This window comes from Narcine bancroftii, chromosome 4 (assembly GCF_036971445.1).
Source record: "Narcine bancroftii isolate sNarBan1 chromosome 4, sNarBan1.hap1, whole genome shotgun sequence".
NCBI lineage: Eukaryota > Metazoa > Chordata > Chondrichthyes > Torpediniformes > Narcinidae > Narcine > Narcine bancroftii.
This window is the reverse complement of record NC_091472.1, coordinates 316,916,249-316,940,911: the sequence shown is the minus strand read 5'-3', so window position 1 is coordinate 316,940,911 and position 24,663 is coordinate 316,916,249. Positions and strand designations below refer to the sequence as shown.

The 24,663-nt window shown below is 44.1% G+C and overlaps 1 protein-coding gene across 1 annotated transcript; it reads right to left on the bottom strand.

The window, feature by feature from the left end:
* Positions 1-1,468: 1,468 nt before the first annotated feature.
* LOC138762304 (C-X-C chemokine receptor type 2-like) lies at positions 1,469-23,974 on the bottom strand. The gene is made up of 2 exons (XM_069936050.1): positions 23,797-23,974; positions 1,469-6,775 (listed from the first exon to the last, which is right to left on the bottom strand). Exon 2 carries the CDS (start codon positions 6,771-6,773, stop codon positions 5,718-5,720), a length of 1,056 nt encoding a protein of 351 aa, XP_069792151.1. The 5' UTR covers positions 6,774-6,775; positions 23,797-23,974; the 3' UTR covers positions 1,469-5,717.
* Between the last annotated feature and the right edge of the window lie 689 nt (positions 23,975-24,663).

The window sequence follows — 24,663 nt, the reverse complement described above, 5'->3', positions numbered from 1 at the left end:
AAAATTTTCAACTCGATTCCTTAAACGATACCTCAAAGGTATACAGTTTTGCATCTCATTAAACCTTCCCTTGCAACCGCTGCAATCGTGTCTGCCTGTCCCGCATCGGACTTGTCAGCCACAAACGAGCCTGCAGCTGACGTGGACTTTTTACCTAACCCTAACCCTAACCCTAACCCTAACCCTAACCCTAACGTCCGCGAAGCCAAGCCAAAGAAAGAAGAAGAAACCTTCGACTTCTCTATCATTGCTCTACATTTCTTTGCAGTTGCTATTGGAATACTTTAAAAAATGTCTTTGTATTTTGTCCAATTTCAATTTTATATCTGTTTCATAATTATCCACAAGTAAAAGTTGTCTTGGATCCTTTGGTATCTTTGTCTTTTCGTAATTTGCCCTAATAATAGACTCAGTTCATTCCAAAACCTTTCCTCTTTTTCACAAGACCAGACTGAGCGTATAAGGAACATGTGACGGCTCTTGGATTGGACTCCTTGGAGTTCAGAAGAAGGAGGAGGGAACTCATTGAAGCTTTTTGAATGTTGAAAGGCCTGGACAGAGTAGCTGAGGCAAAGTTGTTTCCCATGGTGGGAGAGTCTAGGAAAAGAAGATTGAAGGGTGTCCGTTTAAAGCAGAGATGTGGAGGAATTTCTTCAGCCAGAGAGCAGGGAAATTCTGGAATTGCTGCCATGGTGGGCTGTGGAGGCAGAGTTTGATAGCCATGGTATCAAGGTTATGGGAAGAAGGCCGGGGAGAGGGGCTGAGTGGGAGAGTGTATCAGCTCATGATGGAATGGACTCAACAGGCTGATTGTCCTACATCTGCTTTTTGTCTTAGGATCTTATAAAGTGTCCCAACGCATCCGTGGATGCTGCCTCACCATTGGGTTTCGTGCAGCTCATGGCTGAGTGAATTCAGCTATGGGAGTGAGGGGATGAAGGAGTCCACTTCCTTTGCCCTACGGACTTCCTCAATTACAGTGAAGTTTGTGGCTCTGGTGGGTGAAGGAAGCCATTTGTTCAGGAATTGCAATGCTTGGGAAACATTTGGACGGACCCATGGTGAGGAAGGGATTAGAGGGGTATAGGCTGAATGCAGGTTGGTGGGACGTGTGTAGGTGGGGGATTTGGGTCAGCATGGCCAAGTTGGGCCAAAGGGGCTGCTTCCACTCTGTGTGACTCTGTGACAGAACTGCTGGAAACATTTAGCAGGTGAGTCAACTTTTCAGCTCAATGGCGTTGCTCTGTTTCTCCTCCCACAGATGTAGACTGACCTGCTGAGCATTTCCCGCAGCTTCTGAATTTGTTTCAGGTTTTTGGTATCTGTGGGGTTTTTTCCCACTTGTATGTTGCCATTGATGAAGTGCGTTACAGCCAAGGGTGTAACCCTGCCACTACCTTCTGCTTGGAGTCACTGCATTCTGCTTTCTGAAGGTGCTCTGAATAAACAGGCAAGAGGAGGGCAGATGTGAATCCGACATATTTTATTACACAGGCAGTGAAGTCACAAACATCGATTAAAGCAAAGTCCATTCACATCATTCAAACCCAGTTCTCGATACAACGCTCAGGGAAGTGCTTACCCCTGGATTGGGGGGGGTCAGGTAAGTGGACTACTGTCAGGGGAGGGGGGAAAGTTGCTAGCTCTGTGGTGAGCACCCCGGTGGCTACTGCTCTTAGCAACAAATATAGTGCATTGGATGTAGTTGGGGAAGATAACCTGCCAGAGGTTGCACCACGGGAACCGGTGGTGCGGAAAGGAAGGAAGGGGAACAAGGTGGTCATTAGGGACTCCACGTCAGGGGAACAGACAAAAGATTCTGCGAACCTGACAAGTGTTCCCGTATGGTGTGTTGCCTCCCAGGAGCCAGGGTGCGAGACGTCTCGGATAGGGTTCAGAGTATCCTGGGGGGGGAAGGTGAACGGCCGGAAGTCCTGATACACGTGGGTACAAATGACGTGGATAAGATGAAGGAGGAGATCCTGAAGAGGGACTACCGTGAGCTCGGAAGGAGGTTAAGAAGCAGGACCTCCAGGATTGTAATCTCGGGGCTGCTACCTGTGCTGAGCGTGGGTGGGGGCAAAAATAATAAAATCAGGAGGTTAAATGTGTGGCTGAAGGAATGGTGCAGAGTGCAGGGATTCAGGTTCATTGACCATTGGGATCTCTTCTGGGGAAGACAAGACCTCTACAGGAGGGATGGTTTACACCTGAATGAAACAGGGGCCAATATACTGGCAGTTAGGTTTAAAAATGCTGTCGGATTTGATTTAAACCAATTTGGTAGGGGGAAGGGAACAGGACTGATAGGGAAGCAGATAGGTGAGTGAATATAGGGGTGGTTCCGATAGACGGTGAAACAATAAGGAAAAAGGGAACTAAAAGTGATAGGAGAGTAGGGGCAAGTGCATCGAGAACAAAGGTGGAGGGAGAAAGGAGATATGGTATCAAGGTATTGTGTATGAATGCACGGAGTGTAAGGAATAAAATGGATGAGCTTGAGGCGCAAATGGCAATGGGAGGTTATGACATTGTCGGAGTAACGGAGACATGGTTGCGGGAAGGACAGGATTGGGAAATAAATGTTCCCCGGTACACGTCCTATAGAAAAGACAGAAAGTTAGGAAGAGGAGGTGGGGTAGCTCTGTTGGTAAGAAATGAAATTCAGGCGTTTGAAAGGAAAGACATTGAAACAGGTGGGTAGAGACTGTTTGGATAGAATTAAGAAATTGCAAAGGCATGAGGACCATAATGGGGGTCATTTACAGGCCTCCGAAAAGTAGCTCAGATATTGGTAGAAGTATAAATCAGGAATTAAGAGTGGCATGTCAAAGTGGTAGCAATACGGTAGTTATGGGGGACTTTAATATGAAGTTGGACTGGGATAATCAGACGGGGGCAGGAACACAAGAGAGTGAGTTTATTGAATGTCTACGAGATACTTTCTTGGAGTAGCTAGTGGAGGAACCTACCAGGGGGAAGTCGATTCTGGACTTGGTGCTGTGCAGTGACGCAGAGTTAATAAGTGACCTCGATGTAGGGGAGCCATTAGGGAATAGTGACCATGGTATGGTTACTTTTGAGCTGCAATTAGAAAGGGAAAAAGAAAGGAAGTCGGAAGCATCTGTACTGCAGTTAAATAAAGGGGATTATGCAGCCTTGAGGAAGGTGCTAGCCAAAATAAAATGGAAAGATACACTAGCTGGGAGGACAACTGGGGAAAAATGGCAGGTATTGTTGGACATTTTTCACAGGATTCAGGACAAATTTATTCCAAAGTGGAGGAAAGGCTCTAGGAGATGCAAATGGCAGCCGTGACTAACTAATGAAATCAAGTGCAATATCAAATCCAAAGGGAGTAAGTATAAGATAGCGAAGTGGAGTGGGAAGTTAGAGGATTGGGAAACTAAGAAAGTCATAAGAGAGGGGAAAATGAAGTACGAGAGGAAATTAGCAAATAATATAATGGAGGATAGCAAAAGCTTTTTTAAATATGTGAAGAGGAAGAAATTGGTTCGGTCTAAAATTGGTCCATTAAGAATGGAAAAGGGTGGAATTATTACCGGAAACAAGGAGATGGCTGAGGAATTTAACAAATACTTTGCATCGGTCTTCACCAAGGAGGATATAGGTTATGGTCAGTTAGGGGGTAGTGGTCATGCGGTATCAAGAGACTTGGGGAACTTTCCTGGGGAAGTAGGGGATCTAATGGACATCCGGATCCAGAAGCAGGAGGTTGTGAGTAAATTGTTGGGACCGAGGGCTGATAAAACCCCAGGGCCTGATGGGCTGCATCACAGGGTGCTTAAAGAAGTTGCTATGGAAATTGTGGAGGCACTGGTCGACATTTTCCAAAGTTCCATAGATTCGGGGGAGGTCCCTGAGGATTGGAGAGTGGCTGATGTGGTGCCGATTTTTAAGAAGGGAGGGAGGGAGTAAACGGGAAATTATAGACCGGTCAGCCTGACGTCAGTGGTGGGGAAGATACTGGAATCTATCATAAAAGGAGTAATAGCAGAACACTTAGGCAGAAATAATAGTATAAGGGCTAGTCGGCATGGATTCCTTAAGGGTAAGTCATGCTTGACTCACCTTCTGTAATTTTTCGAGGATGTGACAAAGAGGGTGGACTTGGGAGAGCCAGTGGATGTGGTGTATTTGGACTTCCAGAAGGCCTTTGATAAGGTACCGCACGGGAGACTAGTGGGCAAGATCAGGGAGCATGGTATTGGAGGTAAGGTGCTGACATGGATAGGAAATTGGTTAAGAAATAGGAAACAAAGGGTTGGAGTAAGCCGGTCCTTTTCAAGATGGCAGGATGTGACGAGTGGGGTGCCGCAGGGATCGGTATTGGGTCCTCAGTTGTTTGTAATTTATGTAAATGATTTGGATGAGGGGATTATTAATAACTTGAGCAAATTTGCAGATGACACGAAACTGGGTGGCGGTGTGGGGTGTGAGGAGGATGTCAGGAAAATGCAGAGGGACTTGGACAGGTTGGGGGTGTGGCCTGCTGAATGGAAGATGACGTTCAATGTGAGCAAATGTGAGGTTATCCATTTTGGGGGCAATAATAGGAAAGCTGAGTATTATTTAAATAGAGACAAGCTAGGGAGTGGGGAGGAGCAAATAGATCTGGGTGTACTTGTTCACCGGTCACTGAAGGCTAACATGCAGGTTCAGAAAGCTGTGAAGAAGGCAAATGGCATGTTGGCTTTCATAAAGAGGGGATTGGAGTATAGGAACAGAGACGCCCTTCTGCAGTTGTACAGGGCCCTGGTGAGACCCCACCTGGAGTATTGCGTCCAGTTCTGGTCTCCAATTTTGAGGAAGGACATACTAGCTATAGAGGGTGTGCAGCGCAGATTTACAAGGTTAGTTCCAGGGATGGCGGGGTTGACATATGCTGAAAGGCTAGAAAAACTGGACTTGTATCCGATGGAGTTTAGAAGGATGAGGGGGGACATGATTGAGGTATACAAAATTATCAGGGGGACAGACAGGGTGAAGTCGGATTACTTGTTCCCAATGATGGAGGAGACGAGGACCAGAGGGCATAGTTTAAGAATACAGGGTAGGCCCTTTAGGACGGAGATGAGAAAACATTTTTTTACCCAGAGAAGTGTGAATCTGTGGAATGCTCTGCCACAGAGGGTGGTAGAGGCAGATTTGCTGATTATGTTCAAAAGAGAGTTAGATAAGACTCTAGTGGGCAAAGGAGCTCAGGGTTACGGGGATAAGGCTGGAAAGGGGTACTGATGGTAGTGATCAGCCATGATCTGTAAAATGGTGGTGCTGGCCCGACGGGCCGAAGGGCCTACTCCAGCTCCTATTGTCTATTGTCTATTGAATGGAACCATTTCCCTTCCTGCTCAAATGTCTTGATTTTTTTACATAAATTCACTTGCAGGGAACTTCAGTCAGTAAGATGTATCTGGTGGCAGTTTTCTGGGACAGAAATTTAGCCTTACCCAAGTGGATAAGTCACCAGGTGCAGGTGAAATATATTTCAGGCTGCAAAAGGAGAAAATTGCAATAGTTGTGATCACAACTTTTCAATATTCTGTGATAGCGGAGAGCTTCCAGTGGAGGGGTAGTCTACTAAAGGAACTCCATTGTTTCAGTAGGAGAAAGGCACGATGATTTGACTCGTTAGAACCAGCCGCATGGGGAAATGTACCCCTTGAGCTGGTTAAGCCACATTGAAGCCCTGTGTGCTACAGGAGGCTGTGTGATGTAGTTGGAGCACCGTGAGAATAACTGCAGGAATCTGGGTAGGAGATCCTTCCTTTCATGAGAACTTTTTGGGCCAGGAGTTTGGCCAGGTTCCTCCTGAACTTCACCCCGATGAATGCGTACAAGATGGGGTTAATGCAGCTGTGCAGGAATCCCAAGCACTGGGTCGCAGACAGAGCCCTGTCGAGGTGATGGCGCCTGTTGCAAGAGTCAGCGATGAGCTCGCTCCTCAACAGGGTGTCGATGAAAACGGTGATGTTGTAGGGCAGCCAACAGACGAGGAAAGCGAGGACCACGGCGATGATGACCTTCATGGCTTTTTCTTTCTGGAACCCCTTCGTCTGACACAGTTTGAAGATGGTGACGCTGTAACAGAAGACCATGACTCCCAGTGGGATGAGGAACCCTACAATATGTCGAGAAACTTTAGTGGCTACTTTCCATGTTTTGTAAATCTCACCATCATGATCCTCGTTGCAGACCTTTCTGTTAAAATCATTCACGGGGCCTTCACCTTTGTAGAGAATGGGCAAAGACAGGAGAAGGGCCAACACCCACACGGCAGCGCACACCAGTCTAATGAAGAACGGCCTCTTCTGCTTGTGGGACTGGGCAGAGTGGACAATGGCCAGGTAGCGATCGACACTGATGCAGGCCAGCAGCAGGATCCCACTGTAAAAATTAACCTCCAGCATCACACTGATGACCTTACACATGACGTCCCCAAACACCCACCCAGACACCACATCCACGGCCCAGAAGGGCAGGGTGACGGCAAAGAGCAGGTCGGCAGTGGCGAGGTTGAGCAGGTAGACGTCCGTGGATGATGCGGTGCGCCGGTTGTGGATTATGACGACCATAACCAGCAGGTTCCCCGTCACAGCCAGGAGACACACTAGGCTGTAGATGACAGCAATCAATGTGTTCAATGCAGGATACATCTCCAGTACACAAGGCATTGTCATATTATCAAAATTGAAGGTGGTGGTTTCGTTTTCTATCATATATGGAGGAATTTTGATCCTTAAAGGAAACATTTCTGAAAGAAAAAATTAGATCAGCAAATGAAATGAAAGCATTTGACAAGAAATGAATTAATTCCAGAGCAGAAACTTTCAGATCACAAATTAGATCTGCCAATGTCATCCCAAACCCTCAGGTGAATGCTGACTTCTGGATCACCTCAAAAACTGCAACTCATCCGTACGGCTGCACTTCATCAACTACAACTCGAACTTCAACATTATTATTCCCTCAGGGCTGGTCAAGAAGCTACAAACTCTGAGTCTCTGCACCCCTCTCTGCAACTGGATCCTTGACTTTCTCATTAGACGACCAGTCAGTACGAACTGGAAACAACATCTCCTCCTCACTGAACATCAACACAGGCGCTCCCACACAAACACACATACACACACACACACACACACACACACACACACACACACACACACACACACACACACAAATGCACGCACACACACACACACACACACACAAATGCACACACACACACACACACACTCACACACACACAAATGCACGCACACACACACACACACACAAATGCACTCATACACACACACACACACTCACACACACACAAATGCACGCACACACACACACACACAAATGCACGCACACACACATGCACATGCAGACACACACGCACACATGCAAACACACATGCACACACACATGCACGCACACACACACATATGCACACATGCTTGCACGCACACACATACACATATACACACACTCACACACACACATGCACACACGCATGCACATGCACACATACACAAGCACGCACACATGCACACACATATACACACTCACACACACGCCCGCACTCACACACACACACAAACACACACACACAAGCACAGATACATTCACACACACACAGACACACACATACACTCTCACACACATATTAGAGGGAACAGTGAAACGACAGGTTGAGTGAACCTTATCTTTTTTCCTTGGAGCAACAGAGGATGAGGGAGACCTGGTAGAGGAGTAAAGGACGATGAAAGGCATTGAGCTAACACGGCTAACACGAGGGCGGGTAGTTTTAAGGGGCTTGAAAGTAAGTCGGGGGGATGTAGGAGGTAGGTTTTCTCACAGAAAGTGGTGGGTGCACGGAATGTGCTGTCGAGAATGATGGTTGAGGCAGGGACAATAGGATCTGAGGAACTGAGGAAAGTGGAGGGTTCTCCTGTGGGAAAATTCTAGGCAGTTTTTACAGTAGATTATTGGGTCAAAACAACACTGGGCTGAAGGGCCAGTACAGAGCTGTAGATTTCTACTTGCTACTGATTACAGAAATCTTTTACAACTTTTATTAAATGTAGATCTCCAGCACGGTAATAGATCATTTTGGCTCACAAGCCTGTGCCATCCAATGACACCCCATTAGTCTACAACCCCCAGTACATTTTGAACGGTGGGAGGAAACCGGAGCCCCAGGGGAAAACCCACAGGGAGCACGTACAAACTCCTCACAAGCAGCACGGGATTCGAGCCCAGTTCCCAGTCGCTGGTGCTGTAACGGTGTGGCACTAACCGTTGTCTTAACTGTGCCACCCAATTTTAACTCAGTCAAACTGCAAGGAAAGCAAATATATCTGCAGATGCTGGAAATCTGAAATAAATACCGGAAACACTCAGCAGGTCAGGCAGCATCTGTGAAGACAGGAAGAACTGATGATTCATCAGAAGAGTCTCACGGTCTTTTCGGGGAGTCGGGAACTGTCCCTGTGTTGTGCTGAGGTCACATGATCAGCCATGATCGTATTGAATGGTGGTGCAAGCTTGAAGGGGTGAATGGCCTTCTCCTGCTCCTAGTTTGCTATGATTCTGTGACCCTGTAACTCGGATCTGAACATTTTGTGATGAGAAATACAGGAAAAAATGTAATCCAAAGAAAATCTGCGCCAACTAACGAGTCGGAGTGTTCACGGACATTTTCAGCCTCTCACTGCTGCAGTCAGAGGTTCCCACCTGCTTCAAAAGGGCATCAGTTATCGCGGTGACTCAATGACCATCGCCCAGTAGCCCTAACTTCTACTACGATGAGATGCCGTCAGAGGCTGGTCATGGCCGAATTAACTCAAACCCAAGCAAGGATCTGGACCCGTTGCAATTCACCTATCCCCACAATCGCTCCACAGCAGATGCGATATCGCTAGCTCTCCGTTCAGCTCTGGATCACCTTGAAAACACCGATTCATACATAGGGCTGCTCTTTGTCAACTCCAGCTCAGCCTTCAACACCATAATCTCTTCAAGGCTGGTCAACAAGCTTCAAACCCTGGGCCTCTACACCCCCCTCTGCAACTGGATCCTTGACTTTCTCATCGGACGACCACAGTCAGTATGAATTGGAAACAACATCTCCTCCTCACTGATCATCAACTCAGCCCCACCCCAAGGATGGGGGCTTAGCCCATTGCTCTACTCATTCTACACTCACGATTTTGTGGCCAGGCACAATTCCAATGCTATCTACAAGTTTACTGATGGCACCATGGATGTCGGCAGAATCACAAACGGCAATGAGGAAGCGAACAGGAGGGAGTTCCTATAGATCAGCTGGTTGAATGGTGTCACAACATCAACCTTGCACTTAAGGTGAACAAAACTAAGGAACTCATTATTGACTTCAGGGTGGGGGGGGGGTGGAATCAGGAGAACACAACCCTGTCCTCCCCAAGAGGTCAGCAGTGGAAAAGGTTAAGACCTTAAAATTCCTAGATGGCAACATCTTCGAAGATCTGACCTGGGGCCTCCACGGTGATGCAATCATGAAGAAGGCTCACCAGTGGCTGGACTTGGCGAGGACTTTGAGGAGATTTGATAGGTCACCAAAGACTTGTGCAAATTTCTACAGGTGGACCGTGGAGAACATTCTGGCCGGTTGCATCAGTGTCGGGTACGGAGGTGCCAATGCACAGGACAGGATAAGACTACAGAGGGTTGTTAACTCGTCCTGCACCATCACAGGCATTAAGCTTCACTCCATCGAGGACCTCGACATGAGGTGGTGTCTGAAGGAAGCAGCCTCTACCCTCAAGGATCCCCACCACCCAGGCCCTGCCCTCTTCACCCTGTTACCATCAGGAAAAAGGCACAGGAGCCTGAAGACGAACACGCAATGGCACAAGGACAGCTCTTTCCCCTCCACCAACAGATTTCTGAATGGACAGTGAACCACAGACCCAACCTCACTTTTGCTTCATTTGCACTAATTTATTTATTTTCAAAATGTAACTTAGAACAATTTTTCATCTGCTACAGCAGATCAACAAATGTCATGACACATGTTTGTGACATTAAATTCTGATTCTAATTCGGATTATTGAAACTTTTTTCCTGTTTCGTGGCAGGTTTTGAGCAGAATTTTCTGTGCAACTGATAACACATTTTTTCAAAAGGTTCATTTCCTGATTAAAAAAAGCTGGGGATTGTGGTAAGCAACTTCAGATGAACAAAAAGATAGTTTCAGATTACGAAGTTGCAGAAACTTTTAATGAATTCAGCAGGTTTCATCGAGTGATTATGCCAACACTAAGGGGCTGTGTTAGGGGCTTGATGGCCTTTGTTTGGTCAGGGAGAGTGAGGAAGTGGTCACACTGGGGCCACAGGGTCACAGTCAGGAGAAGGAAGAGGAAGAGACAGGAACTAGAGAGTTCTCCTCTGGGCTGTGCCCCTTTGACAATAAGTACTCCTGTTTGCGTACTGTTGTGGGGGGTGGGGGGGGACAGCCTACCTGGGGGAAGCATTAGTGGCTGTGCCCCTGGCACAGAGTCCGATCCAGTGGAACAGAAGGGTAGGGAGAAGAAGGGGAGGGCAGTAGAGATGGGAACTCTAGAGTTAAGGGGCTAGACAGGCAATTCTGTGGAAGCAGGAAAGAAACTCGGATGGTGGCCTGCTTCCCAGGTGCCAGGATCTAGGATATTTCAGATCATGTCCAAGCTATCCTGCAGAGGGAGGGAGAACAGCCAGAGGACAAGGTACATATTCGAACCAATGACATGGGTAGGAAAAGGGAATAGATCCTGAAGAAGGATTGTAGGGAGTTGAGAAGCAGGTCGACAAAGGTAGCAATTTCTGGATTACTGTCTGTGCCAAGAGACAGTGAATATAGGAACAGAATCAGAATCAGGATTTAGTGTCATGAACAAGGCGGGAAATTCGGGGTTTAAAGCCAGTGTCATAGAGCAAACATTCAGATTATAACCACCTTACAATATTACTATAAGAAATGTAACAGTGGACAAAAGGTCAGGCGGTGCCTTTGGTTCATTGATCATTCAGGAATCTGATGGCGGAGGGGAAGAAGCCGTTCTCGTGCCGCTGAGTGCTCGTCTTTAGGCTCCTGTACCTGATGGTAGCAGAGTGAAGAGGGCAGGGCCTGGGTGGTGGGGGATCCTTGAGGATAGAGGCTGCTTTTTTAAGACACCACCTCATGTAGACGTCCTCGATGGAGTGAAGTCTGGTGCCTGTGATGTCACAGGCCAAGTTAACACCCTCTGGGAGTTGATTCTTGTCCTGAGAGTTGGCACCTCCATACCAGGTAGTGATGCAACCAGCCAGAATGCTCTCCACAGGACACCTGTAGAAGTTTACGAGAGTCTTCGGTGACATAACGAATCACCTCAAACACCTTACAAAGTATATCCTCTGGCGAGCCTTCTTCATGATTGCGTCGACCTAGAGGCTCCAGGACAGATCCTCGGAGATGTTGACACCCAGGAATTTGAAATTCTTGACCCTCTCCACTACTGAGCCCTTGATGAGGACTGGGCCGTGTTCCCCTGACCCTCTCCTAAAGTCCACAATCATCTCCTTGATTTGGTGATGTTGAGCGTAAGGTTGTTGTAGTTGTTCAATGAGCTGATCTATCTCCCTCCTGTACGCGTCCTCATTGTCATCTGTGATTCTGCCGACAACTGTGGTGCCATCAACAAACTTGTAGATAACATTGGAATTGTGCCTAGCCCCAGTCAAGGGTGTAGAATGAGTAGAGCAGTGGGCTAAGCATGGACCCTTGGGGTGGGCCTGTGTTGATGATCAGTGAGGAGGAGACATTGTTTCCAGTTTGTACTGACTGTGGTCGTCCAATGAGAAAGTCAAGGATCCAGTTGCAGAGGGGGGTGCGGAGGCCCAGGGTTTGTAGCTTCTTGACCAGCCCTGAGGGAATGAAGTGGAGGATAAATGCGTGGCTGAGGGATTGGAGCAGAGGCCAGGGTTTTAGATTTCTGGACCATTGGGAACTCTTGGGGCAGGTGGAATCTGTACAAAAAGGACGGGTTGCACTTGAATCCCAGGGGGAGCAAAATCCTGGCAGAGAGGTTCGCTAAGGCTATTGGGGAGTGTTTAAACTAGAATTATTGGGGGATGGGGACCGAACTGAATTTACCAGGCAAGAGGCGGTTGGCACACAAATAGAGAAACCCTAGAGACAATGTGTGAGGGAGCATAGGGAGGTGATAGAGAAGGGACGCGCTCAGATGGAAGGTTTGAAATGTGTCTGTTTTAACGCAAGGAGTTTTGTGAACAAAATGGATGAGCTTAGAGCGTGGATCAGTTCTTGGAGCTATGATGTGGTACTTGGATGGCTCAGGGACAGGATTGGTTACTTCAAGTGCCAGGTTTTAGATGTTTCAGAAAGGACAGGGAGGCAAAAGAGGTGGGGGCGTGGCACTGTTGATCAGAGATAGTGTTACAGCTGCAGAAAAGATGGACGTCATGGAGGGATTGACTACAGAGTCTCTGTGGGTGGAGATTAGGAAAAGGAAGGGATCAATAACTTTACCAGGTGTTTTCATAGGCCACCCAATATGTACAGGGATGTCGAGGAGCAGAAAGGGAAACAGATTCTGGAAAGTTTAGAAATAACAGAGCTATCATGATGAGAGATTTTAATTTCCCAAATATCGATTGGCATCTCCCTGAAGCAAGGGGTTTAGATGGGATGGGGCTTGTTAGGTGTGTTCAAGAAGGAGAGACTGTACTTTATTTGGTATTGGGAAATGAACTTGGTCCGGAGTCAGATCTCTCAGTGAGAGAGCATTTTGGAGATGGTGAACATAATTCTATCTCCATTACAATAGCATTGGGAGAGAGAGGAACAGACAAACTAGAAAAGCGATTAATTGGAGTCAGGGGAATTATGAGGCTATCAGGCAGGAAATTGGAAGCTGAAATTGGGAACAGATCTCCTCAGGGAAAAGTTTGGAAGAAATGTGGTGAATGTTCAGGGGATATTTGTGTGGAGTTCTGCATAGGAACATTCCAATGAGGCAGGGAAGTTATGGTCGGGTTCAGGAACCGTACAAACACTGTAAAAATTCTAGTCAAGGAGAAGAGAAAAACTCATGAACGGTTCCCAGAGCTGGGAAATGTTAGAGATCTAGAAGATTATAAGGCTAACAGGAAGGAGCTTAAAAAGGAAATTAGGAGAGCCAGAAGGGGCCATGAGAAGGCCTTGGCGGGCAGGATTAAGGAAACCCCAAAGCATTCAGCAAGTATGTGAAGAGCTAAGTTTTATGAAGCAAATCAATTTAGTTGTTATTTGGCAAAAGTTGAATCCAAGAAAAAGAGATTGTTAGTTCTATTCTCATAGGCATGACTCTTATTCAAGAATAGATTCTATTTTTAATTATCAACACAGTTTTAAGGAAGGATTAGTAAAGTTGAGTACAAAGCAAGAATACTTTCTGATCATTCGCCACTTCTACTAACATGTTCGACCTTAGAAGAAAAAAATATACCATATAGATGGAGGTTTAATTCTGCATGATTAAAAAGAGTTGATAACTGTGATTTTATAAGAAAACAAACTCAATTATTTTTAGAAATGAATATTGATTCAAAAGATAATAAATGTACTATTTCGGATGTGTTAAAAGCATATATAAGATGTCAAATAATAAGTAACCCGGCTAAAATTAAAAGGGAATATACAATAGAGACAAATCAATTAAAACAGGACATGGGTAAATTAGAAAAAGATCTACAAAATAATTCTTCTGAAGTAAAGAAAAAGCAAGTAATTAATAAAACCGACAATATAACATTATTCTGACTTCTAGAACTGAAAGGTTAATCCAAAGAACTAAACAGAGATATTATGAATTAAGAGAAAGCAGAACGGACAATGAGAATTATCAATGTAGTTGAGAAAATCTTTGGGGACTATTACATATAATCCACCAGAAATAAATGATGTATTAATGAATTTTATTCTGAATTACATCATTTAGAATAAATACATGATGAAAATAAGATTGACAAGTTTTTTATCTAAAATTACTTTACCTAGTCTGAATGATAGGAAGCAGAAAGATTTGAACGTATAATTAGTAAGGTAATGAGTTCAAGGCAAAATAATAAATCGTCAGAAGATGGGCTTCCTGTAGAATTTTATAAGAAATTTAAAGATCTTGTAATACCTCAATTTATGGAGGTGTTAAATTATACAGTGAAGATACATTCTTTGTGGAAAGATGCAAATATGATCGATATTAATAGAGGGCATAATGAGATGAAATATTGTTTAATAATGGAAAAAAATTACATATGTTTTGCGTGATAATTATAATTTTTCGGACTTGTCAGCCACCAACGAGCCTGCAGCTGACGTGGACATTTACCCCTCCATAAATCTTCTTCCGCGAAGCCAAGCCAAAGAAGAAGATAATTTTTTTATTAATAAGTGGTTGTTATATTCAGAATATTTACATTTCAATTTATATTGATTAGATCTTAATATGTATATTTAATTTTTCTTTAATATTCTTTCTTTTTTCTTTCTTTATGGCTCTCCTTAGGAGAGTTGGCTGAAGGGGGGGGTTCTTTTCTTTCTTTTCTATATATAAAAAAAAGTTCATGTTTATGGTTAATTGTTGTATATGTCATATATTATTTGGTTTTTGAACGAATAAATAAAGTTTAAAAAAAGGAAGATACATTCTTTTCCAGAATCCTTGTTAATGGCAATTATTACAGTAATTCCGAAAAATGATAGAGATCCAATGAAACCAGCGTCTTCCCACTGCAGGGGGAAACCATTGTCCCTGCAGGTAGGTAACCTGGGAGGTTGGCCCCACCTTGCCAACGGTCAATCACCGGCCCATATAAAGACTCAAGTCGACCCTTTCCTAAACCAGTCAGGCACGTGGAACTGGAGGCTACACACATATCCAGTGCTTTCTACTCTAAGCTAATTAAAGTCTGTTATACAGTCTTTCGTGTTTTATGTTGTTTGCTGCACCACAGACTTATAGACCAATTTCAGTATTAAATGTTGATTATAAAATATTAGCTAAAATCTTAGCAAATAGATTGGCAAAGGATTTACCAAAATTAATACATCTGGATCAAACTGGATTTGTTAAGGTCAGAAATCTGCAGATAATGTAGCGAGGCTTGTTAGTTTGACACATTTAGTTCACAAAATGGGAGGCCTGAGTGTGGCAGTGGCTTTGGATGCTGAAAAAAAAATTGATAAATTAGAATGGGATTTCCTCTTGAAAATTCTAGAGAAATATAAATTGGGTTCAATGTTTACAGATTGGGTTAAAATAATGTATAAACAAAACCTATTGCAAGGGTAATGAATAATGGAGAGATTGCAACATTTTTTGACTTAACGAGATCAAGTAGAGAAGGTTGTCCATTGTCACCAGCCTTATTTGTTTTAGCTGAATTAATAAGACGAGATTCAAAGATTATGGGTTTTAAGGTGAAATAAGAAGAATATAAAATAAATTTATTTGCAGATGATGGTTTGATCTATTTAAGGATCCTTTAAATTCTTTGCAACAACAGAATATGGATATGGAGACATATCGGGTTATAAAATAAATTGGGAGAAGATCCATGAGTTAATGGAGAAAAGTAAAGAAGTAATTGAATCGAGATGGCCAGATGGTGGAATAAAATATTTTGGTGTTCATGTGCAATCAGATTTGACAAAAATACTTAAATTAAATTATTTATCTTTATTAAAGAAAATTAAAGAAGATTTGGAAAAATTACTTTGATGGGTAGAGTAATTCCAATTTCAATTCCCCAAAATTTTTTTTAAGGAATTAAATGTTTCCGTTAGAACATTTTTTTATGGAAAGGGAAAATGGCTTGGAGAACTTTCTTTTTGGAAAAATTGACATGGAAATATGATTTAGAAGGTTTACAGCTCCCCAATTTTATGAATTATTATAAAGCAGCACAGTTGAGATTTATTAATGTAATGTATGAGTTAAATAATGTTCCAGCATGGGTAAATATCGAACTTGATAAAAGAGGAGAAACTGATCTACAACACTTTATTTATAAATGCAATTCAAGATTGTTCACCCATGATGAAACATGTCATTGAACTTTGGAATAAAATTGATAAAGAGATTGGAGGAAGAAGTTTAATGTCTGAAAGAACACCTTTATTTCAATTAATTTGGCAAAGTTGTGGTGTTAAAAAAAATTAAAGATTGTTTTGAAGCCTGGAAATTTATAGAATGAAGGAAAAGTTTATGATATTGGAAAATACAAAATTTTGTTATTTTCAAGTTAAAAGATTCCTTTGTGAAATTTTTGTTGAATATTTAGACCAGCGGAAACAGACGTATAATTATTATTAAGTAATAAGGGTGTAAAGAAATTTATTTCAGAGACGTACTAATTATTACAAAAGAAGGCTCAAAAAGAGGGCCTTCATAAATCAAGATATACATGGGAGGTGGATTTAAATAAGCAAATAGATGAACGTAGATGGATTCAGATATGTAGAGGTAGTATGAAACATACAATCTATGTGATAGATCAATATAAATTATTCATCAGTTATATTTAACACCACAGAAGTTACATAATATGAATTATATTTATTCAGATTTATGTCTTAGATGTGGACAATAAGTTGATACTCTTTTGCATTCGACTTGGCAGTGTTCTGCAATTAAACCTCTTTGGCTTAATTTGGGTAATTTATTAGAATGAATAACTGGAGTAAAATTCCCACAGGATCCAATGTTATTTTTACTGGGAGATGTTAGAGGGATTAAACCTAATATGTATCAAGTAAAATTTGTTCAAATAGTTTTGTCAATAACTAGAAAATGTATTGCTATAACTTGAAAGTCAGGTACTGATCTGGGAATGGATAGATGGATGGCATGCAGAAGTTCGGAGTTGTATTCCACTTGAAAAATTACTTATAATTTAAGAGATAAATATCATCTTTTGTGAAATATGGAGCCCATATTTATAAACTGTTGGTATTAAATTTAAATGAATCTTGAACATACCCTTTCTCTTTTTAGGTCTCTGTAGTTTAAAAGTATCAGAAAGTGAAGTACTCCTATTGTGGTTTTCTTGTCCCTCTTTTTCTTGTTTTTATAGTTTGTAGGGGCTTGGGAGGAGGCGGGGGGATTTATAGGAGGTTTTTCTTCCTTTTATATTTCTTTTTTATAATATACCACGTCATTGGATTGTCTGAAATATTGTGATATGTTTGTTAAATGGTTTTATTTTATATAAAGTTTTTAAAAAGTACGTGAAGAACATTGGAGCGTAGAAGGTTGAGGGGGGGATTTGATAGAGGTATTTAAAATTATGAGGGGGATAGATAGAGTGGATGTGAATAGGCTCTTCCCTTTGAGGATAGGTAAGATTGGAACGAGGGGTCATAAGTTAAGGATTAGGGGGCAAAACTTTAGAAGTTACATGAGAGGGAGCTTCTTCACTCAGAGAATGGGGGCTGAGTGGAATGACCTTCCGGATGAGGTGGTTGCGGCAGGGTCAATTTTGTCATTTAAGAGGTTGGATGAGTACATGGATGTGAGGGGATTGGAGGGTTATGGACAGGGAATGGATAGGTGGGACTAGAGGGGCCGAGATGGCCTGTTTCCATACTGTAATTGTTATATGGTTATATATAGTTAAGAGGATGAGACGAGTAAGAATAGGACCCATCAAGTGTGACAGTAGGAAAGTGTGCATGGAACTCGAGGGAATAGCAGACATTCTTAATCAATACTTCACTTCAGTATTCACTGTGGAAAATGAACCTGGTGATTCTAGTAATGACTGAAACGCTTGAGCCTGTAGATGTTAAGAGAGAGGATGTTCTGGAGTTTTTGGAAAGCAGCAAGTTGGAAAAGTTCACTGGGACCAGATGAGATGGGCCCCAGGCGACTGAGGGAGGTGAGGGAGGAGATTACAAACTTCTGGGCAATGATCTTCGAATTACCAATGTGGAGAGGAGAGGTTCCAGAGGACTGGAGGCTTGTGGGTGTTGTTCCTTTATTCAAGAAAGGGAGTAGAGTTGGACCAAGAAATTATAGACAAGTGAGTCTGACTTCAGTGGTTGGTCAATTCATGGAGAAGATCCTGAGAGGTAGGTTTATGAACATTTGGAGAGGTATAAAATGATTAGGAATAGTCAACATGGCTTTGTCAAGGGCAGATCATACCTCATGATCCTGACTGAATTTTTTGAGGAACTAACTAAACACATTGATGAAGGAAGTAGATGTCGGGCAGATGGATTTCAGCAAGGCCTTTGATAAGGTTCCCCATGCACGGCTTATTGAGTAAGTAAGGAGGTTTGGCATCCAAGGGGACTGCTTTTTGGATCCGGAACTGGCTTGACGTCAGAAGGCAAAGAGTGGTTGTAGACGGGTGGAGGTGGGTGGCCCGTGTTGTGGCTCAGGGATCTGTTCTGGGACCCTTAGTCTTTTCATAAATTTTCATAAATGACCTGGATGAGGAAGCAGAGGGATGGGTCAGTAGGTTTGCTGATAACACAAAGGTTGGGGGGGATGTGGATGGTGTGGAGGGCTGCCAGAGGTTACAGCAGGACATTGATAGGATGCAAAACTGGGCTGAGAAGTGGCAGATGGAGTTCAACCCAGATAAGGGTGAGTGGTTCATTTTGATCAGTTAAATATGACGGCAGAATATAGTATTAATGGTAAGACTCTCAGCATGTGGAGGATCAGAGGGAGTCTGAGTCCATAGGACGCTCAAAGCAGTTGCATAGATTGTTTCTGAAAAACTGTCACAGTTTGGCGGGCAGCAACCTCCTTTGAAGAAGACCGCAGAGTCCACCTCACTGACAAAAGGCAAAGGAGGAAAAACCCAACACCCAACTCCAACCAACCAATTTTCCCCTGCAGCCGCTGCAACCGTGTCTGCCTGTCCCGCATCGGACTTGTCAGCCACAAACGAGCCTGCAGCAGACGTGGACTTTTACCCCCTCCATAAATCTTCATCCGCGAAGCCAAGCCAAAGAAAAAGAGATTGTTTCTGTGGATAAGAGGCATGTGGCGCATTGGCCTTTGCTAACCCTGGTCGGACCCCACTTGGAGAACTGTGCTCAGTTCGGGTCACCTCACTACAGAAGGACGTGGAAACCATAGGAAGGGTGCGGAAGAGATTTATGAGGATGTTGCCTGGATTGAGGAACATTCCTTATGAAAAGAGGTTGGTGAACTTGGCCTTTTCTCCTTGGAGCGGCAGAGGATGAGAGGTGACCTGATAGAGGTGTTTAAGATGATGAGAGGCATTGATCATGTGGAAGGTCAGAGGCTTTTCCCAGGGCTGAAATGGTTGCCACAAGACACAGGTTTTAAGTTGCTGGGGAGTGGGTACAGAGGAGATGCCAGGGGTAAGTATGGTGAGTGTGTGGAATGGACCACAGGCAACAGGAATGGAGGCTGATGCGATAGGATCCTTTAAGAGACTTTTCAATAGGTACATGGACTTTAGAAAAATAAAGGGCTATGGGAAAACCCAGTAATTTCTAAGGTAGGGACATGTTCAGCACAACTTTTTGGGCTGAAGGGCCTGTATTGGACTGTAAGTTTTCTATATTTCTATGCTTCAACTGACCTGAAAGTGTTTTGCCACTGATTTTCATTTGTACTCAGCATCTGATGCCTCTCCCATCCGTGCCCAACACTAGTCGGCCGGCACTGATGGATTCCAGTTGCTTTTCCAGGATCGCAATGTCTGGACAGAGTAGATGTGGCAAAGTTGAGAGTCCAGGACAAGAAGGCACAACTTCAGGTTTGAAGGAGACCCAATTAAAACAGAGATGCAGAGGATTTTCTTTATACAGAGTGCGGCAACCCCGGATGGAGTTGCTACCAGAGCGGCTGATGAGGTCAGGTCATTGGGTGTCAAAGGTTATCTCCTCTGTCCAGTCCTTTCAACATTTGAAATGCTTCTTCAAGGTCCCCCCTCATTCCTCTGAATGACAAGGAGTCCAGTCCAAGAGCCGTCAAATGCTTCTCGCATGCTAATCCCTTCATTCCAGGAATCATTCTTGTGAATCTTCTCTGAACCCTTTCTAATGCCAGCAAGCCGTTTTTTCAATAAGGAGCTGAGTGGGAGAATGGATCAGCTCACGATGGAATGGCAGGGCAGACTCAACAGAGTGGACACTGTAGCTTATGGTCTTATAGTTTAAAAATAACATTTTTTTACTGAAGGTGTGCAAAAAGGTGGCTTTAAACTCTTCTACAATATAGACATAGGAGCAGAGATAGGCCATTCAGCCTATCGAGTCAGCCCCGCTGTTCCATTATCAGCTGATCCATTTTCCCATGCAGCCCCACTGCCCGGCCTTCTCCCTAAATCCTTTAATGCCCTGGCTAATCAAGGACCTGTCCATCTCTGCCTGGAATCCACCCAGTGAGTACTGTGGCCTTAAACTGCCGGCTTTGTCCAAAATGTTCAGCTGCTTGGTTATTGCCTGCCCCATTTGGTGAAACAAAGTTCCTTATCCACCTGAATCCATGCTTCTGTGTTTACTCTGTCTGGGTTTCAGGAAGGAGCTAAATATCTGTGCACAGTTTAGCAGTCAATGGAAAGGAATCTGTGCTCAGCTGAGAATTGGGGCTATGAGAACTGTTTATCTAATGGCCAGAAGCAGCGCGTGCTATACAGGCAACGGCCATGAAACAGAAGTCACCTCTCTCTAGAGCTGTCCTAACTATAAACATTAACAAAAAAATCATCTGTTTAAGGTGAGGAGAGGGAAGTTTTGGGCTGAACGATGGCAGATGGACTGTTATACTGATAAATGTGAGGTGCTACATTTTGGTCGGACTAATCCAAACAGGACATGCACGTTAAATGGAAGAGAATTGAGGAGTGCAGTGGAACAAAGTTATTTAGGAATCATGGTACATAATTCTCTGAAAGTTGAATCACGTGGAGAGGGTGGTGAGGAAGGTATTTAGTTTGTTGGCTTCATAAATCAGAATGTAGAACACAGGAGTTGGGATGTTATGTTGAAGTTGTATGAGGCATTGGTGAAGCCATATCTGGAATATTGTGTGCAGTTTTGGTCACCGAATTACAGGAAGGATATAACCAGTATAGAGAGAGTGCTGAGGAGGTTTACAAGAATGTTGCCGGGGTTTCAGAGTTTGAGATACAGGGAACGGTTGAGCAGGCTGGAACTTTATTCCCTGGTGTGTAGGAAGTTGCCTGGTTCCCTGGAATGCCTTGCTGGGGTGGTGGTGGAGGCTGGACATTTAAAAGGTTCTTAGACAGGCACATGGATGAGAGAAAAATAGAGGATGTAGGTGTGCGGGAGGAACAGGTTAGACTGTCACAGTGTAGGTTTGCATTAGTCGGCACACCCTCTGGTGTCTACCCTGAACTTTCCTCCACTCACATTAAACAGAGATCCTCTGGTATTTTCGCATGTCACATTGGGGAATAGGAGGTGGCTGTGGTGATACAACCATTACACTGGCCGCACTCCCAAAACCCTCCTGCAGGTACCTGCAGGTAGGCAACCTGGGAGGCTGGCTCCACCTGCCAGTTGCCAATCACCAGCCCGTATAAAGACTTGAGCCAACCCCTTCAGGGAAAGTCAGACGTCTGGAACCAGGAGACTGGTGTGTGCAAGTTTAAGCTAAAGTCAGATGTGCAGTCTGTGGACTTTGTATCAGAATTACTTGCACACTTTATATCCCCCATATAAGCGAATCTATTGAGTCACTTTCTCTTTTGTCACGCCAAAGAGAAAAGCCCCAGTTCTATCAACCTTGCCTCGTAAGTCATGTTCTCTAATCCCGGCAACATCCTGGTAAATCTCCTCTCTAAAGCATCCATGTCCTTCCTGTAATGAGGTGACCAGAACTCCAAGTCTAGTCTAACCAGAGCTTTATAGAGTTGCAACACGACCTCACAGCTCTTGAACTCAATCCCCCGACTAATGAAGGCCAGCGTAACAAAAGCCTTCATAACTACCCGATCAAACTGTGCGGCAACCTTGAGGGATCTATGGATCTGGACCCTAAGATCCAGGTAGGGCAGTATGGTTCACATAGAGATTAGCACAACTTTGTTACAGCGCCAGAGACTGAGATTCAAATCTCATGCTGTCTGTAAGGAGTTTGCATGTTCTCCCCATGTTTGCGTGGGTTTTCCCCGGGGGATCCGGTGTCCTCCCACCATTCAAAACATTCTGGGTGTTGCAGGTTAATTGGGCAGCATGAGCTCGTGGCCCAGAAGGGCCTGTTACTGTGCTGTATGTCTACATTTAAAAATTATCTCTCTCTTCTTCCACACTGTTAGTAAAATTGGCATAAACATTGAAGATTCAAGATTCTGTTACTGTCATGTAATAAATAGGTGTAATATTACACAAACTTTGTTCCTACAACTTCTCCTTTAACTCATCTCACTTCCTCCAAACCTCCACCTGGCAGAATTTTGTTCTCACTTTAAACAAATTCTTCTTTAATTCGTCTCACTTTCTTTAAATGTGAAATCTCTTCACCATCACCAAAATTTGCCCAGTGCCTCTGACATTTTGAGAGAAGGAGAAGCAAAAGAGAGTCCCTTCAGTGTTGCTGAGTGTCCGTAGATTCGTCTCCAGTTCTCCCAAAGCCTCTGCAGCCGCACCGACCTCAGTCCAAACCACAGGCAACCTGAGCTCCAGATCCAAACCTCCAACACAATCAGGAAGCCTTCAGGACCCTCGGCACCCTCTCACATCCCAGTTCTGATACCTGCTGTCCCTTCAGCCAGTCTTGAGCCAGTCTTCAGCAGCCCGCAGCCCCGGTGCAAGTCCTTTAACCGCAGTCTCCAGCAGCCTGCAGCCCTGTGTGGGTTCCTCACCTCAAATCACCACAACCTGCCGCCTGTGTGTCCTTCAGCCTCAGATCCCCTCACTGGTCCGTCGACATGGTCACCGTCTCCTCAAATATGAACTCTGCCATCAGGTTTGACCTTCCAAATTACATCATCTCACACTGGCCTAGATTGAATTCCATCTGCCGCTTCTCCACACGACAATGAATACTGTCTATACCCCGTTGTAACCTATTACAGCTGTTCTTTAGTTGGTTAGGAACCCTTAGGATTGCTACACAGGGAAGGGAGTGCATAAACTTTGCTCAACGTTTATGGACCCCCTTCTCTGTGAAGCAGTCAAGTTTAGTTTGTTTCTTCCAGACTTTTATTTAATCCTTATGATTTCCATGGGGGATTGTACGACCCTATATTGAGAATAGCTTTTTCAACAGTATCCACAATTCCTCCAACCTTTGATCCTCTGCGAACTTACTGATCCACCCTCCACTTCTTCATCCAGGTCATTTATAAAAATCACCAAGAGCAAAAGGCCCAGCAGCAACTCCTTTAGTCACCGGCATCCAGGACAGGACACGTCCCATCTACGACTACACTCTGCTTTCTTCAGGCAAGCCGATTGTGAATCCACACAGCCAAAGTTCCTTAGATCTCACGCCTCCTGATTTTCTAAATCAGGGACCTTGCTGAAATCCATATACACCACATCCATTGCCCTACCTTCATTAATTTCCTTTCTCACCTCCTCATAAAACGTCCCTCACAAAGCCATGCTGACTATCCCCAAGAAGACTGTACTTCGCTAAATAATGCTGACTGCCTTTTATGTCCTATGGATGCTGTGTGACCTGTTGAGATTTCCAGCAATTGTGCCCTGCAGCTAGATGTGACAAAGAGTTATAGAACCACAGTTGAATAGAAGAATTTACGTACCAGCTCTACCAAATGGGCTTCTCAACCGGATTCTAAGCAGCAGACCGATGGTTCAGCTCTGATCAGCAAGATGAATTCATCCCGTTATCTGGGGTGTGAAAAGCAAGGGGGACTTTTGCAATTTGTGCAACCTTTATCAAGCCAAACAGATCACATTATCAGAATAATTTATGCTGAAGTTTCAACAGAGAAGGGGAAGAGATAAAGACAAAAAGAGACATCAGTGGGAGGAATTAATTCTGTGGACATGGCAATCTCAGCAGACAAGAAGCTAGGGGAGTAGGCAGAGTGAGGTGGGACTTCGGGGGAGCTGGGTGTGGGGGGAGGGGACGGGGATCTAAGGAGTCTGCATCGATCTTCAAGTGGGAGAAAGGAAAGCAAAAATATTAAGCAAGAGACCAAATTCTCTCAGGAGCGATGAAGGATTGGAGGAGACCTGATAGAGGTCGACAGGATGTGAGAGGCATAGATAGGGTGGACGGCCAACACCTGTTTCCCAGGGCAGGATCAGCAAACATTAGAGGGCGTGTACAAAGTAAAGGGAGGGATATTTAGGGGAGACATCAGGAGGTACCATAGCACTCAGGTCCTTATGTACAGATTGGGCAACAGTTTGTTTCTCCCAAGTTATCCGGCTCTTGATTTCCCAAAACAATATGTGGATAATTACTGTATACGTCTTAATATTTTAATGTGTTTGTTCTGTTTTAACCTATTTATGTAAGAGTGCTCCGTGGTCCAGGAGAAATGTTATCTCATCTTTACAATGCAAGCATGTGATGAACGATAACTAAAGGTGACGACTTGACTTGAGGGTTAAGTTTTTTACACAGAGAGTTGTGGGGTCCTTGCCAGGGATGGTGGTGG